Below are 13,884 nucleotides of genomic sequence, written 5' to 3' on the forward strand. Positions count from 1 at the left end.
TAAATACAACACAATCCCAGCTTTTTTTGTTCTCCGTTTAATAATTTTTGAAGAGTACAAACAGGTTGAGACCTGAAAATCTACATTTGTGGATAAAATGATTAGAGGAAAATGCTAAAATGAAAAACTACAAACGGAATATCCTTGCGCACTGTGATATGTCAAATTGTCGCGCGAGACGCCCACTGTTAACCGCCAATAAACACCAAAGAAGAAGAAACGCCCACTGTTAACCGCCAATAAACACCAAAGAAGAAGAAACGCCCACTGTTTCTAGAGCAAACAACAACCGCCGACTAACAAGCGACAGATGCATGTTAGATGGAGATCATGTAACAAATTCAAATTTCAGTAGATAAAATGGTATGAACTAAAAAGATGACACAGTCCATAGTAGTCCAAGGTAAGAGAGTTCATCTTTAATGGTCATATCTAAAGTTAACCTCGTTATTACATGCGCTAACTAACGTTACAGGAACTGAAACATTTAGAATTCTGTTATATCTTTATAGTAACCATGGTAATTTCACTCAGGAAATAGAACTAAATCTTATTTTAAGAATTATGATTTCAGGAAGTTCCTGTATTACAGCCCCAGCCTCTTCATGTTTTCAAAGCGCAGTTTTTCTTCTTTTGTTTAGCTTCTCTCAGTTATGTCGGTAATAGAGCAGCCTTTCCGTCGTCAAGTGCATAATATTCAATATTCAACCCAACCGTATCCCCTTTAGATTTGAACCAACTGGATTTTGAATCCCTCTTCTACATACATACAAACATACATGCATGCCACAATTGGCTGTTTTTGTGTAATTTACAAAGTTTTTGCGAGTGGGTGATCTTTTAGATATGATTTATCAACACAAGACCACTGATATGGAGGACTTGGTTTGCTTTACCACTTTAAAATAAATTGTAGAAATCAGCTATCAGTGTATTAGTTAATTAAAGTGTAAATAAATGAATCAGTTTTAAAACTGACAAATAAATACTCATATTTAAAAGTGTTCGTTTAATTTTTGTTAGAGCCTCTTCCATACTAAACCAAAACTACTCCACCAGACAATCATATCTGGCATGGAAAAAAGTGAAGTGCAAGCTGTCATTGGTTCCCAAATAAACAACAACAACAACAACAACAAAAAAGTGCATAACACCCCTGGCCAAGAATTTCTGTCTTGTTGCCTCATGTCGTCGGTTTATGTTTTTTTTTTCAGTTGGTCAGTGTGGGAATCAGGTGGGCTGCCGGTTCTGGGACCTCGTACTCAGAGAACACGCACATGTGAATCAAGTGAGAAATAATATGAAACTATAGAGAGAGATGTCTTTTAAAGTACTTGGTTCTTCTTTCTAATTATTTTTATATGACTTGCATGAAACTGTTTTACAGGTAGACTGAGTATGTAATATCTGTATCCTTGCTTTTTACAAAAATCAGCTTATTTATCATTTCAGTCAGAATCTATTCACAGTAATATTTAGATTTAAGATGTGAATCTCACAAAGCCTGTCAAGAGCACATCTGGGTCACATTTCACCCTAAAATCAAAAGAAAAAAAAGAAATTATAGTTTGCATTAAATATAAATACATATACAAATGTTTAGATGTAATATGATGATTTAAAAAATGCTGTTTTATTACAATTTTAAATTAAAAACAGCATACGGACAGTACAAGTGCCTCCATGATGTCTAAATTCTGCTTTACAGTTATATGCATTGGGTGTTAACATTGTTTTCATGAGATTCACCAAAAAAAATGATTTTCTAAAATCGTTACTACTGTGCTGTGAGGGAATTTCTGGATCTGTTGACACTTCAGTCTGGCCACTGACCTAAATAAATACACGGGATTGGTTCTGTTTTTATCTATGAGCAGGAGATTCTTTAAAGTGATGGTTCACCCAAAAATGAAAATTGTTATCATTTGCTCATTCTCATGTCATTCATAAGACTTTGGTTAATCTTTGAAACACAGGCATTGAAAGCCCAGGTAACCAAAAATGTAAAAGATCCAAAAAGGTCATAAAGGTGCCGTAAAACGAATCCATATGAATCTAGCAGTTTAATCCAAGTGTTGTGCATCCAGCATTAAACGTGCCAGTGATTGTTTAGATGTAATTAAAAGCTTAAATTTAATCTTTTCATTTGTATAATGCGATCGTATCTCTTCACAAGACTTGGGTTAAACCGCTTGATTGATATGGATTTGTTTTATGACCTTTTAGGACTCCATTTGTGTTTTGAAGATTAACTGAAGTCTTATGGGTTTGGAAGATCATGAAGGTGAGTAAATGTTGACAGAATTGTCATTTTTGGTTGAACTAATCCTTGAAGTCTGTCTAGGGACTGAAAAAAGACAGCAGCCATTTTTTTTTCCAGATATTAGACAATCCTTCAGTAAGTACAACCACTTCAAAAGAAGGGTAAAGACCCGTTCACACCAAGAACGATAACTATAAAGATAACGATAAAGATATAAAAAATCGTTCTCAATATTAAAGAACAGCAGAGTCCACACCATAGCTATAACGATAAAGGCACAGAGAAACGATATCGTTTGAATCATTTTCAGAGCCATTTTTTTCCAGCTGATGAACGATACAAACATTGACAGCCAATCAGAATCCATCCTGCTATCACGAGCTCGAGAATTTAAAGCGACAGACGCGCATGCGCTTAGAATAAACAGACGATATCGTTTGCTGGTGTGGATGCTAATATCGTTATCTTTATAGTTATCTTTATAGTTATCGTTCTTGGTGTGAACGGGTCTTTACCCTTCTTTTGAAGTGGTTGTACTTACTGAAGGATTGTCTAATATCTGGAAAAAAAAATGGCTGCTGTCTTTTTTCAGTCCCTAGACAGACTTCAAGGATTAGTTCAACCAAAAATGACAATTCTGTCAACATTTACTCACCTTCATGATCTTCCAAACCCATAAGACTTCAGTTAATCTTCAAAACACAAATGGAGTCCTAAAAGGTCATAAAACAAATCCATATCAATCAAGCGGTTTAACCCAAGTCTTGTGAAGAGATACGATCGCATTATACAAATGAAAAGATTAAATTTAAGCTTTTAATTACATCTAAACAATCACTGGCACGTTTAATGCTGGATGCACAACACTTGGATTAAACTGCTAGATTCATATGGATTCGTTTTACGGCACCTTTATGACCTTTTTGGATCTTTTACATTTTTGGTTACCTGGGCTTTCAATGCCTGTGTTTCAAAGATTAACCAAAGTCTTATCTAAGCCAAACCCTAATCCTAACCCTAACCATATAGTAAGTACATGTAGTTAATTAATATTACTCAGTACGTAAATGTATAATTACACTGTAACAAGGACACCTTAAAATAAAGTGTAACCCAAAAGAATTACATCTAAGTCCTGACTACATGTCTTAAGTGATTGTAAACAGGCAGGGACAAAATTTGAAAAGTCAAAAGATCGGATCTGTGCATTTTAAGCCTTGCAGTGTAAATACAGCCAAAATATTGACATTCAAAAATGTAATTTTATATATATACAGTGGGTACGGAAAGTATTCAGACCCCCTTAAATTTTTCACTCTTTGTTATATTGCAGCCATTTGCTAAAATCATTTAAGTTTTTTTCCTCATTAATGTACACACAGCACCCCATATTGACAGAAAAACAAACAAAGGGGGTCTGAATACTTTCCGTACCCACTGTATATATATATATTTTTTTAAAAAAAATCCATGTTGGGATTAATCTGGCAAAGTTGTATGCTGCTTTCAGTCTGATCTAAAAAGCCATTAATTGAGTCTAGCTTTTGTCTCTGCAGATGGGAGTTTATGATGAGGCGCTGAGCAGCTTCTTTAGAAATGTTGACCAAAGGTAGCCTCTCTCTCTTCTTCTTACACTCCCTTCTACTCCGTTCATGTCACTTTGTTTGTCCACATGTTCTCCCCTCCTTGCTGATCTACTTGAGTTATTGTGGGATCTTGTGTGTGTGTGTGTGTGTGTTGTGTATTTGTAGGAGAGGAGCAGTCTCTACAGGAGGCAGGATCACCGCTCTAAAGGCCAGGGTGAGCACCATGTTAGGTGATGTATTGATGTTGGGGCATGTGGGACAGTAGAATCTGGACACAGCTTTGTGTACTCTGTGTGTTTGTGTGTGAACTTGAGTTTGAGATATGTGCGGTTTGGCCTATAATGCCTATAGAATCTCACTCTCATGGGGAAATACATTAAAAGAGCAGCAAGACTGTATATACTGCAGCCAAAGATGACAGTCTTACATGTATATATGGACCAACAATTAAAAAATAGTACAACCTTGCCTCCCGAGTACTCAGTTGATTAATATCCAGTACTCGAGTAGATAAAATGACCATTCCTAATAAAAACAGATGTCACTACTTAGTTCCCAACATAACAGAAAATCAAGTGTATCTGTGTGCGTGTCTGCAGGCTGTGTTAGTGGACATGGAGGAGGGAGTCCTAGGTGAGATTCTGCAGGGGCCATTGCGTTCTCTCTTCAGCAGCACACAACTCATAAGTGATGTCTCTGGTTCGGGGAACAACTGGTAAGAGTCTGTCTTGGCAGGGGCTCTGTTACACAGCTTCTATGCATACTCCATTCAGTGTGTGGGTGTGGAATGGCTGCTTTTAAAACAGATACAGTCCTACAAGGGATGGACGGTATGATGTTATATACTCTGCAAATATTGAAATTTGACAACAGGTAGAGATTGTTTTATACCTAGTACCACAGTACATCAGATGCACGATTTTTAAAAAGTCCAATACCAAGCAAAAACCTCAGGCACGTAAAAATTTCACAGCATGAAAATAGCCTTTGGTCCTAACGTGGCATAAAAAATGGTCATATGATGCTGCTAAAAAGAACATTATTTTTTGTATTTGGTGTAATTAAATGTGTTTATGCGGTTTAAGGTTAAAAAAACACATTATTTTCCACATACTGCACATTATTGTTTCTCCTCTATGCACCGCCTTTCTGAAACGCGTCGATTTTTACAAAGCTCATCGGTTTGAAAAATAATGTGTTTTTTGTACATTAAAGCATGTCAACATATTCTGTTACACCAAATACACAAAATAGGTAATTTTTAGATATAAAGTCCAAATATTTTTATTCAACCACCTAGATTTTCTAAGAAATTTTCTTCTCTAGACTTCATTTCTCTGGTGAACTAACGAGATGTGGACACTGATGACTTGCTGAGGTAAATGAAATGCTACGAGACATTTTGTTTACAAGCTGTTTTGTTGATGTGTTTCCACGGTTGAAACACTGATTGAGCGATTACATGAGGCATGAGATGTTAATTCTGTTCATGTTTATTCGCGTTAAAACTAGTAGTACAGAGAAAGGAATGATCACATTCACTCGCGCTCTGCTCTGCCATTTGAAAGGACCCCATTTACACTGCACAAGTCTGCGGCGTGTTACGGCTCACACACGGGAACCGGAGCTGATTGCGCCACTCAAGTCAATGCTTGAGTTTATACCAGCACGTTTCTGAACCGTCCCAGAAGCGGCTCTCCGAGGCATTTATACAGCGATCTGTCATGCCACATCAAAGACTGTCAAAACGCCATTTATTTTTTGAATTTCCTGGAAGAAGAAAAAATGCTATATTTGTTCGGTACACGTGCGTACCGAACTGAAAGACCTGTATCGAAAAATTTCGGTATTAATACGTGTACCGTTACACCCCTAGTATCTGCAGTTATTGCAGACATGAGAGAAGGGAACTCTCTACATGTTTCAAGCCAACATTTAGGATTTGCATGCATTGTTTTGACAAAAATGTGATAGTTTAGGGAAAAAAAATACAATTAAATTAATTCAAATGGATTTGTATAATAAACTGATTTGTGTTGGTTATTGGCACAGTGTTGGTCATATTAACACCCTCATCATTATCCCTTATATAGCACCCAGCCTTATTTGAGGAGTAAATCATTAGTTTAATTTGCCCTGATGTAGTTTTTGCTCTTAAATCTCACAATATTTGAGCATGTCTTTGAGTTGCTCTTTGCTCCTAATAATCAAAGTGATTGAATGCATACCAGAAATAACATTATTATGGCTTAATCATTATGACACAATCGCATAACCCAACCTGTAACATGCATTGATATATTCAGGACACAAATAAAGCCAAACCTGTAAGTTCATGAGACAGGCTGGCAGGTTTTTGACAGATGTTTATGCTTGAGCTAAATGAAAATCATTTGTCAAGAACACAAGAATACCTTGTCAAGAAAAATCCTCATTCCCTCTTCTATGAGATATGAAAATATGACCCCGTTTACACCTTGTAAGATGTGTTTTAGTTGATCCAGTCACAAGTGGACAATGCTAAAGACCAAAGGTCCGAAATGTTTTGAGCTTGTTCACTTTAAACCACATTGGGTCAAAACATGGTCACATTGCATTTGTAGCTTAAAAGCTTAAGTAGTCAATGGGACTACTCAAGTTTAAGGGTTTAATTTTTTCCCCCCTCAATTTATTTTGTTGCTTGTGTTTTGACATAAAGTATGCAGTCATGAAATCCTCATGACTGCATATACATTGTCACCCTCACCTCGAAATCCAATCACGCGTATGTAAATGCTGCTCGTCAACAACATGTCACAGATCACCTGAGATGGATCTTAATACCAGATGTAAACTGGGCCTATTTTACAGTTCCTCATGTGATTGACACACCCATATGCGTTTTTACACTTCAAAAGCTCCTGACAGCCTCCAGGCATGTTACTGAACAGTCACACTTCATGGTTCATGACTGTTTAAGTGGTTCTTCAAGGTCAATTGCTTGTCATTTTAGACAGATATTCATAAACTTTGATTTTGATTGAAATGACACCAGCTAATCATAACCTAAGGCCAAAGATGAGTCAAACAGAGTCAGACATTGTCACGTTGACTTCAGTTAACCAAAATTGGTTAACTTCTAAAACAAATACATGCTAAACCTAGTTATTAAACCACAGCCTTTCTATGCATAAATTGATTATACTTAAAAACATTTGTAGTCCTTCATAATATGGTTTTAATAGCCTGTGTACTGAGGCAGCATTTTAAGGAATGAAGAAAGATGTCAAATTTTATCTTAAGGCTACAAACATAAATGCATACAAAGATTATATGGAATTACATTTGTGTCAATAAAAATGAACGTAACTTTATAAAACTAAACGTAACTTTTCCAGAAACGATCAAAAATATGCCATTACAAAAGAAGTAAAACACTATGGAAAAAAAAGAATTCAGTCGCAAAAATGTTCTTCAAATATACTTAATTCATTGTTAACAATTTTCAAAGATTAGTTTTCACAAATCGTGGATTTTGAATGTGTTGCCACAGATTTCGCTTGCGCTTCTCAAATTTTCGTTCACTATTTTGGCACAAACCTCTCATGAGGGCGGGCTTAACAACGGTCTACTCTGATTGGCTAGTGAGATTTTTGATGGACAGCTGCTCTCTGACCTGGAAGTACAGACGTCAGTAGCGCGAATATTGGAAAGCTGTCGCGCCGTGTTAAGTAACTTTTACAAACAAAACTAGTAAGTCTGACTCATATGAAATATTTTTTGCGTGATCAAGTGTTTTAACCAATAAATATCTCTTGTCTTACATTTATATCCAATTATTTAACACACCTGCACCACATTTAAAAAAGAACCCACCTATATTTTTTTCCTTCCCAAACAATGGCAATGATTTTGTAATACTTTTAATTAATGTTTGAAAATATTATTTATAATGCTATATACATCTTAAAAAACGAAACTACATTTTATTGCAAATTTGAAAACGATATTAAAATAAAACAAATTTAAAAATGCAAAACTAAAATAACCTTGCTTCACATATAAACTGATTAGGCTGTGGGTCATTTTGGAGGACATGTGAAAATGTTTTTGAGTACACTCCTTAAACCCACACAAAAAAGAATTGTGTAAAACCCAGTAAACTTGAGATTGACTTGTGACATTAGAACAAAACATGAATATGGTAACATGCATAACACTAAATTGAACAATACTCTCTTATATGTTTTTTTTATTCATTAAACGTTTTCTTTTAAATTAAGCATTTTAAATTTTAGACAAGTGCAAGTTTGTTGCTTAAAGAAAAATATGGCACATTTACAAAATCAGGTGATTGTGTTCACCCATCTATGCAAATGTATGTTAATATAGAGACCAAGGTTATTATAGTTTTGCATTTTTAAATTCGTTTTATTTTAATATCATTTTCAAATTTGCAATAAAATTTAGTTTTGCTTTTATTAGTTTCAATAATAATTTTTTTAGTTTTAGTTTAGTTTTTATTTTAGTTTTTAACAGATCACTTCCAGTGCGCAGACCAAAGAAAGACTTTAACCTTATTGACACAAACGTCTAGCTTATTCGTTCGTGTGCACGCTCTGCAGTCTGAAGACCGTCAAAGATTTCTATTTACAATTTGATTTGCAGCGTTGCACATTATAGTCATTCGCGCAGCAGCTGAAGTGAATGACAGCTTAGGGAGTGCTCTTTGCTCGCTTTCTGTAGCCTATACAATTTTATTTTATAAGTTTTATTTTTAATGCTTCTATAAAGGACCAACGGTCACGTATAGGCCTACTGCAGAGTTTAAGGAGAGACAATCGGCATATTTAAATATGTTATTTTCATTTATGAAGAATTATAAGCGTGCGGTTTATGCACATTTGTTCAAAATAGCCTGGCAGATTGTTCACAAGATGTAGGCAAAAGTTTTGTATTGTTTACAGAAAGGATGCGCGTTCTAATCTTTTTTTCTGTTAATTATGTTGCGCTGCTTGTCTATTTTTCTTCAAAGCACCGACTTCGAATGCCTAATGTTGGTTTGATTTCTTGTTACGTGAGAAAATAAATAATTTTGCCTACCTGATTGTAGATTTACTGCGAGTGCCGTTCGTGTTGCGGTCTTTATGTTTCCATCAGCTGTCCATCAAAATTTCACTAGCCAATCAGAGTAGACCGCTGTTAAGCCCGCGCCCACGAGAGGTTTGTGCCAAAACAGTGAACGAAAATTTGCGAAGCGTAAGCGAAATCTGTGACAACACATTCAAAATCCATGATTTGCGAAAACGAATCTTTGAAAATTGTTAACAAAGAACTAAGTATATTTGAAGAGCATGTTACATTTTTGCGACTGAGTTCTTTTTTTCATTTTCATAGTATTTTTCTTCTTTCGTAATGGCATATTTTTGATAGTTTCTGGAAAAGTTACGTTCAGTTTTATAAAGTTACGTTCATTTTTATTGACATAAATGTAATTCCATAAGATTAGTTCCAGGTTGGACAAGCAGAATTCCAAGAGTGCTGATTTTTAATATGTATCCTATTCTTCAATTAACAATTGTTTTTTAGTTATGTATTATGTTTTTTTTTTTTTGACTGTTCATCAGTGACGGATAATGTGATTGGTCTATGACTCTCAGGGCAGTCGGGCATCATACATACGGCTTGGTCTACAGAGAGCAGATTGTGGATCAGGTCCGCAAGGCTGCAGAACACTGTGATTGCCTTCAGTGCTTCTTCCTCATTCACTCTATGGGAGGAGGTAAGCTTCTGATGTCTGTCATGTTACCCGTGTTGGTGGTTGAAAAATATGGGCTGACCTAAGCGTACATTTGTGTGTTTAGGTACTGGTTCGGGGTTAGGCACGTTTGTGTTGAAGCTTCTTGAAGATGAGTTCCCAGAAGTATGTCGGATAGTGACCTCTGTTTACCCGACGGCAGAAGATGATGTCATCACCTCACCTTACAACAGCGTCCTAGCCATGAAAGAACTCACAGAACACGCAGACTGTGTCTTGCCGGTCGATAACCAGGTATCCCTCTCCTGGCATCATAGCTCTCAAATCCTATTTGCGGTCATGTATATTCTGACAAAGCATGTGAAGACACGTTGCACCAGATTTGACATCAATTATGCTAAACAACATTCTTCACATGTCTGTTTATTACCAAATTAGATGGACTGCTTTGAAATATTTGAATAATTACTTAAATATCAGTCTGTTTCTCATACAAAGCTGCCGTATCGTGCTTTTGAGAAAATTGGAATAAATCATACCAGTCACATGCTTTTTTTGAGCTGTTTAAAACTTGACAGACCTTGTCACTGCTGTTTTTGCCTTGAGGAAAAGGTTTGTATCAACATTCTTAAAAATTTTTCCTTTTGTGTTACACAAAAGAAGGGACATCATACAGTTTTGGAATGATGTCAGGGTCAATATATCATGACAATTTCAATTATTTTTCTCTACCATTATTCTAGTCTCTGGTGGATATTGTTGGTAAGATACAGCATATGTCTAACACTGGCAAACTGGGCTGTGCCATCAAGAAGGACTGTACCATCATCTCGGGACAAGGAGGGGTGGTGAAGGTCGAGAAACCTTTTGATGCCATGAACAACATTGTGGCCAATCTACTTCTTAATATTACCAGGTACTAAATGCTTTGTGAGAATGGACATTATCTACTGAGCTATTTTGTTCTGGTTTATAGTCTCCGATTGGTGGACAATTTCTATTTGTGTTATGGCTAGTAAGGTCATTACATAAAAATTTGCAATTATATATATATATATATATATATATATATATACTAGGGCTGTGCAATATATCGAAATATCGCAAATGTACATATCGCAATATGCATATCGCTACGGCTTGCAATATTTGGGGCCATGAACAAAAGACACATACATACAAATAACCATATATATATATGACACAAGATAGTTATAGAAGTTCACAGAACTGACTCGGCAACAGCTGAGGAAAACTGTTTCATCTGAGCATGTGGCACTTTAAGCATTATCGTATCGCATATCGAATATCGCATTATTTAACGAGTTATCGCATATCGCATTTTTCTTCAATATCGCACAGCCCTAATATATACAGTGCCTTGAGAAAGTATTCATACCCCTTCATTTTTTTCACGTTTTGTTATGTTGCTGCCTTATGTTGCTTTAAATTTCTTTTTTCCACATCAATCTACACTCCACTCTCCATAATGACAAAGCAAAAACAGAAGTCAAAACTTCATAAATTTATTAAAAATAAAAAAACTGAAATAGTACATTGCATAAGTATTCATAATATAGTACTTAGTTGAAGCACCTTTACAGCCTCAAGTCTTTTTGGTATGACGAGACAAGCTTTGCACATCAGCATTTGGCAATTATCTGCCATTCTTGTCCTCACCTCTTCACCTCTCAAGCTCGTCAGGTTGGATGAACCTTCTGCCAGTCTGAGGTTCTGAATGCTCTGGACTGGGTTTACATTAAGGCTATCTCAATATTTTGGTGCATTGAGCTTTTCTTCTACTCTGACGAGTCCCTCAGTCCCTGCCACTGAAAAACAGCCCCTCAGTATGAGGCTGCTAGCAGCACACTTTACTTTTGGGATGCTACTCTGCAGGTGATGAGCAGTGCCTGGTTTCCTTCAAACATGATGCTTGGAATTGCGGTTCATCAGACCAGAGAATATTGTTTCTCACAATCTGAGAGTTCTTTAGGTGCTTTTTTGAAAATTCCAAGTGTGTTTTCATGTGTCTTCACTGAGGAGAGGATTGAGTTTGTCCACACCGCCATAAAGACCAGATCGGTGGAGTGTTGCAGTGATGTTTGTCCTTCTGTAGGTTTCTCCATATATGATCATAGAGCTCAACTAGAGTGGCCATCAGATTCTTGGTCACCAGTCTAACCAAAGCCCTTCTCCATTGATTGCTCAGTTTGGCCAGGAGGCCAGTTCTAGGAAAAGTCCTGGTTGTTTCAAACTTCTTCCACTAAGAGTAATGGACCCTTTTCACAAGACTGTGATGACACGTTTAACGGTCATCAGCATCGTAAATCCTCGAAAGTTTTTCATATTTGTATTTAAAAAAAAATGTATCTACATTTATAACACTATTCTTTGTATTATATCACCTTTGCATCAAATTACAAAAAAACAGTTAACGCTAATGCGAGGGTGTTTCTAATGTAGCGTCTATGGGAGGGATGGTAAATTTGACATTGTTCTCTCTTTTGACAAACGTTATTTGAGCAACTGGGAATGCAAAAAATATATTTGTGGTGCTCTCCCATTCACTGCTTTTCAAGTTTACCCAACTATGACGACTTCCGCTGCTGAGAAACCCGGAAATGTGAAAAAGGTCCATGGAGACTACATCTTTCTGCGAACCTTCAATGCAGCAGAAGTTTTTTCTGAACTCTTCCCCAGATGTGTAGCTTGATGCAATCCTGTTTTTGAGATCTACAGGCAGTTCTTTTGACCTCAGGGCTTGATACACATTTTCAGCTGTTAGACCTTTTATTGAGAGGTGTGTGCCTTTCCAAATCATATACATTCAATTGAATTTGCAACAGGTTAAGTTTACTCGAAGTGTAGTAACATCTACAAGCAATATGAATGCTCCTGAGCTAAATTTCAACTGTCCCAGATAAGGGTATTTTCAACTGTCCCAGATAAGGGTATGAATACTTATGCAATGAAATCATTTAAGTTTTTTTATTTGTAACAAATTTGCAAAGGTGTTAAAACCCTGTTTTTTGCTTTTTTGCTTTTGCTTTTTGCCATTATGGTGTATGGAGTGTAGATTGATGTGGGAAAAAAAGTGATTTAAAGGATCACTAATTTTATTACATTTTCTCACTAATTTAATTAGGTTTAATTAATTTCTCCTCTTTCAGTTCAGCACGGTTTGAGGGTTCTCTCAACATGGATCTGAATGAAATAGCCATGAACCTGGTTCCATTTCCGCGGTTACACTACCTTGTGTCCAGTCTAACTCCTCTATACACACTTGCCGATGTCAACATACCACCACGCAGGTTTGTCATTATATATTTGTCATAATTTTTACCCACTTTCTCATTGTCTGCTCTTATATACCAAAGTGGTGCAAGGAAGGACAACCAAATTATTAAACCATTAGTTAGGGAGATTATTTATTAAGGAATGGTTGATTGTATTTATTCTGATTGTATGATTTATTGTATATTATATTAATATACTATTGAATTATTGGCAAAGTGGCACAGAAATGTGAATAATTACCATGATATACAGTGACAGCTTTCTGTGACAGCTGCTGCTCTCTGATGCATAGAATATATGTCAGCGACCAAATTTGCTAACTTCATTTCTTTAACTCCTTGCTAATATAGTGCACAAAATGTCCATAGTCTGTTTAGGGCAGCAGTTTTCAACCCTGTTCCTAGAGCTCCTCAATGCTACACATTTTGAATGTCTCCTTTTTCTGACACACCCACTTCAGGTCTTGTAGTTTCTTCTAATGAGCTGGTGAAAATATAGAGACTGTCGGTTCCTCGAACTAGTAAATACAAAGAAGGGTAATAATTTAATTGATGTTCAACAAATAAAAAAACAGATATAATAAAGACAAACAAATGATAAAGCTCGACTTGCTGAACATTAGATCACTTTCTACAAAAGCACTTTTTGGAAACGATATGATCACAGATCCCAAATTAGATGTGCTTTGTTTAACAGAAACCTGGCAAAAATCAGACAATTGCATTTAGGCCTGGGCGATAAAACGGTATCGATATTTATCGACGGTACACATGCTGAAATGAGTGCTGTGCCATGCCTGCCTGTGATGAGGAGATTGTGAATAAAGAATGAATATTAGTTGAATTTAAAATAAACATTTGCATTTGAATGTTAGGTGTGCATCAGGGAGCGTCATCAGTGATGATGTAAGTGACGTTGTTGCATTTTAATGTTTTGTTAGCCTAGCCCACGAGATGCGCCGCTGCTGCGTTATTCATTCAAAATATTAGAGAAATATAGAA

At 36.2% G+C, this 13,884-nt stretch overlaps 1 protein-coding gene across 4 annotated transcripts in view; it reads left to right on the plus strand.

Moving 5' to 3' along the window:
• The first annotated feature begins 260 nt into the window (after positions 1–260).
• The window catches only part of tube1 (tubulin, epsilon 1), a 23,842-nt gene continuing 10,218 nt past the window's right edge, over positions 261–13,884 (plus strand). For all 4 annotated transcript variants that reach the window (XM_016514021.1, XM_016514020.1, XM_016514019.1 and 1 more), the window contains exons 1-9: positions 261–403; positions 1,215–1,288; positions 3,820–3,872; positions 4,015–4,063; positions 4,449–4,564; positions 9,489–9,610; positions 9,693–9,880; positions 10,330–10,502; positions 12,757–12,897. In XM_016514021.1, the coding sequence (XP_016369507.1) occupies positions 379–403; positions 1,215–1,288; positions 3,820–3,872; positions 4,015–4,063; positions 4,449–4,564; positions 9,489–9,610; positions 9,693–9,880; positions 10,330–10,502; positions 12,757–12,897 (941 nt within the window). In that variant the 5' untranslated portion in view covers positions 261–378. The remainder of the gene's footprint in view (positions 404–1,214; positions 1,289–3,819; positions 3,873–4,014; positions 4,064–4,448; positions 4,565–9,488; positions 9,611–9,692; positions 9,881–10,329; positions 10,503–12,756; positions 12,898–13,884) is intronic.

Source organism: Sinocyclocheilus rhinocerous, unplaced genomic scaffold (genome assembly GCF_001515625.1).
Source record: "Sinocyclocheilus rhinocerous isolate Xijiao unplaced genomic scaffold, SAMN03320098_v1.1 scaffold3859, whole genome shotgun sequence".
Taxonomy (NCBI): domain Eukaryota; kingdom Metazoa; phylum Chordata; class Actinopteri; order Cypriniformes; family Cyprinidae; genus Sinocyclocheilus; species Sinocyclocheilus rhinocerous.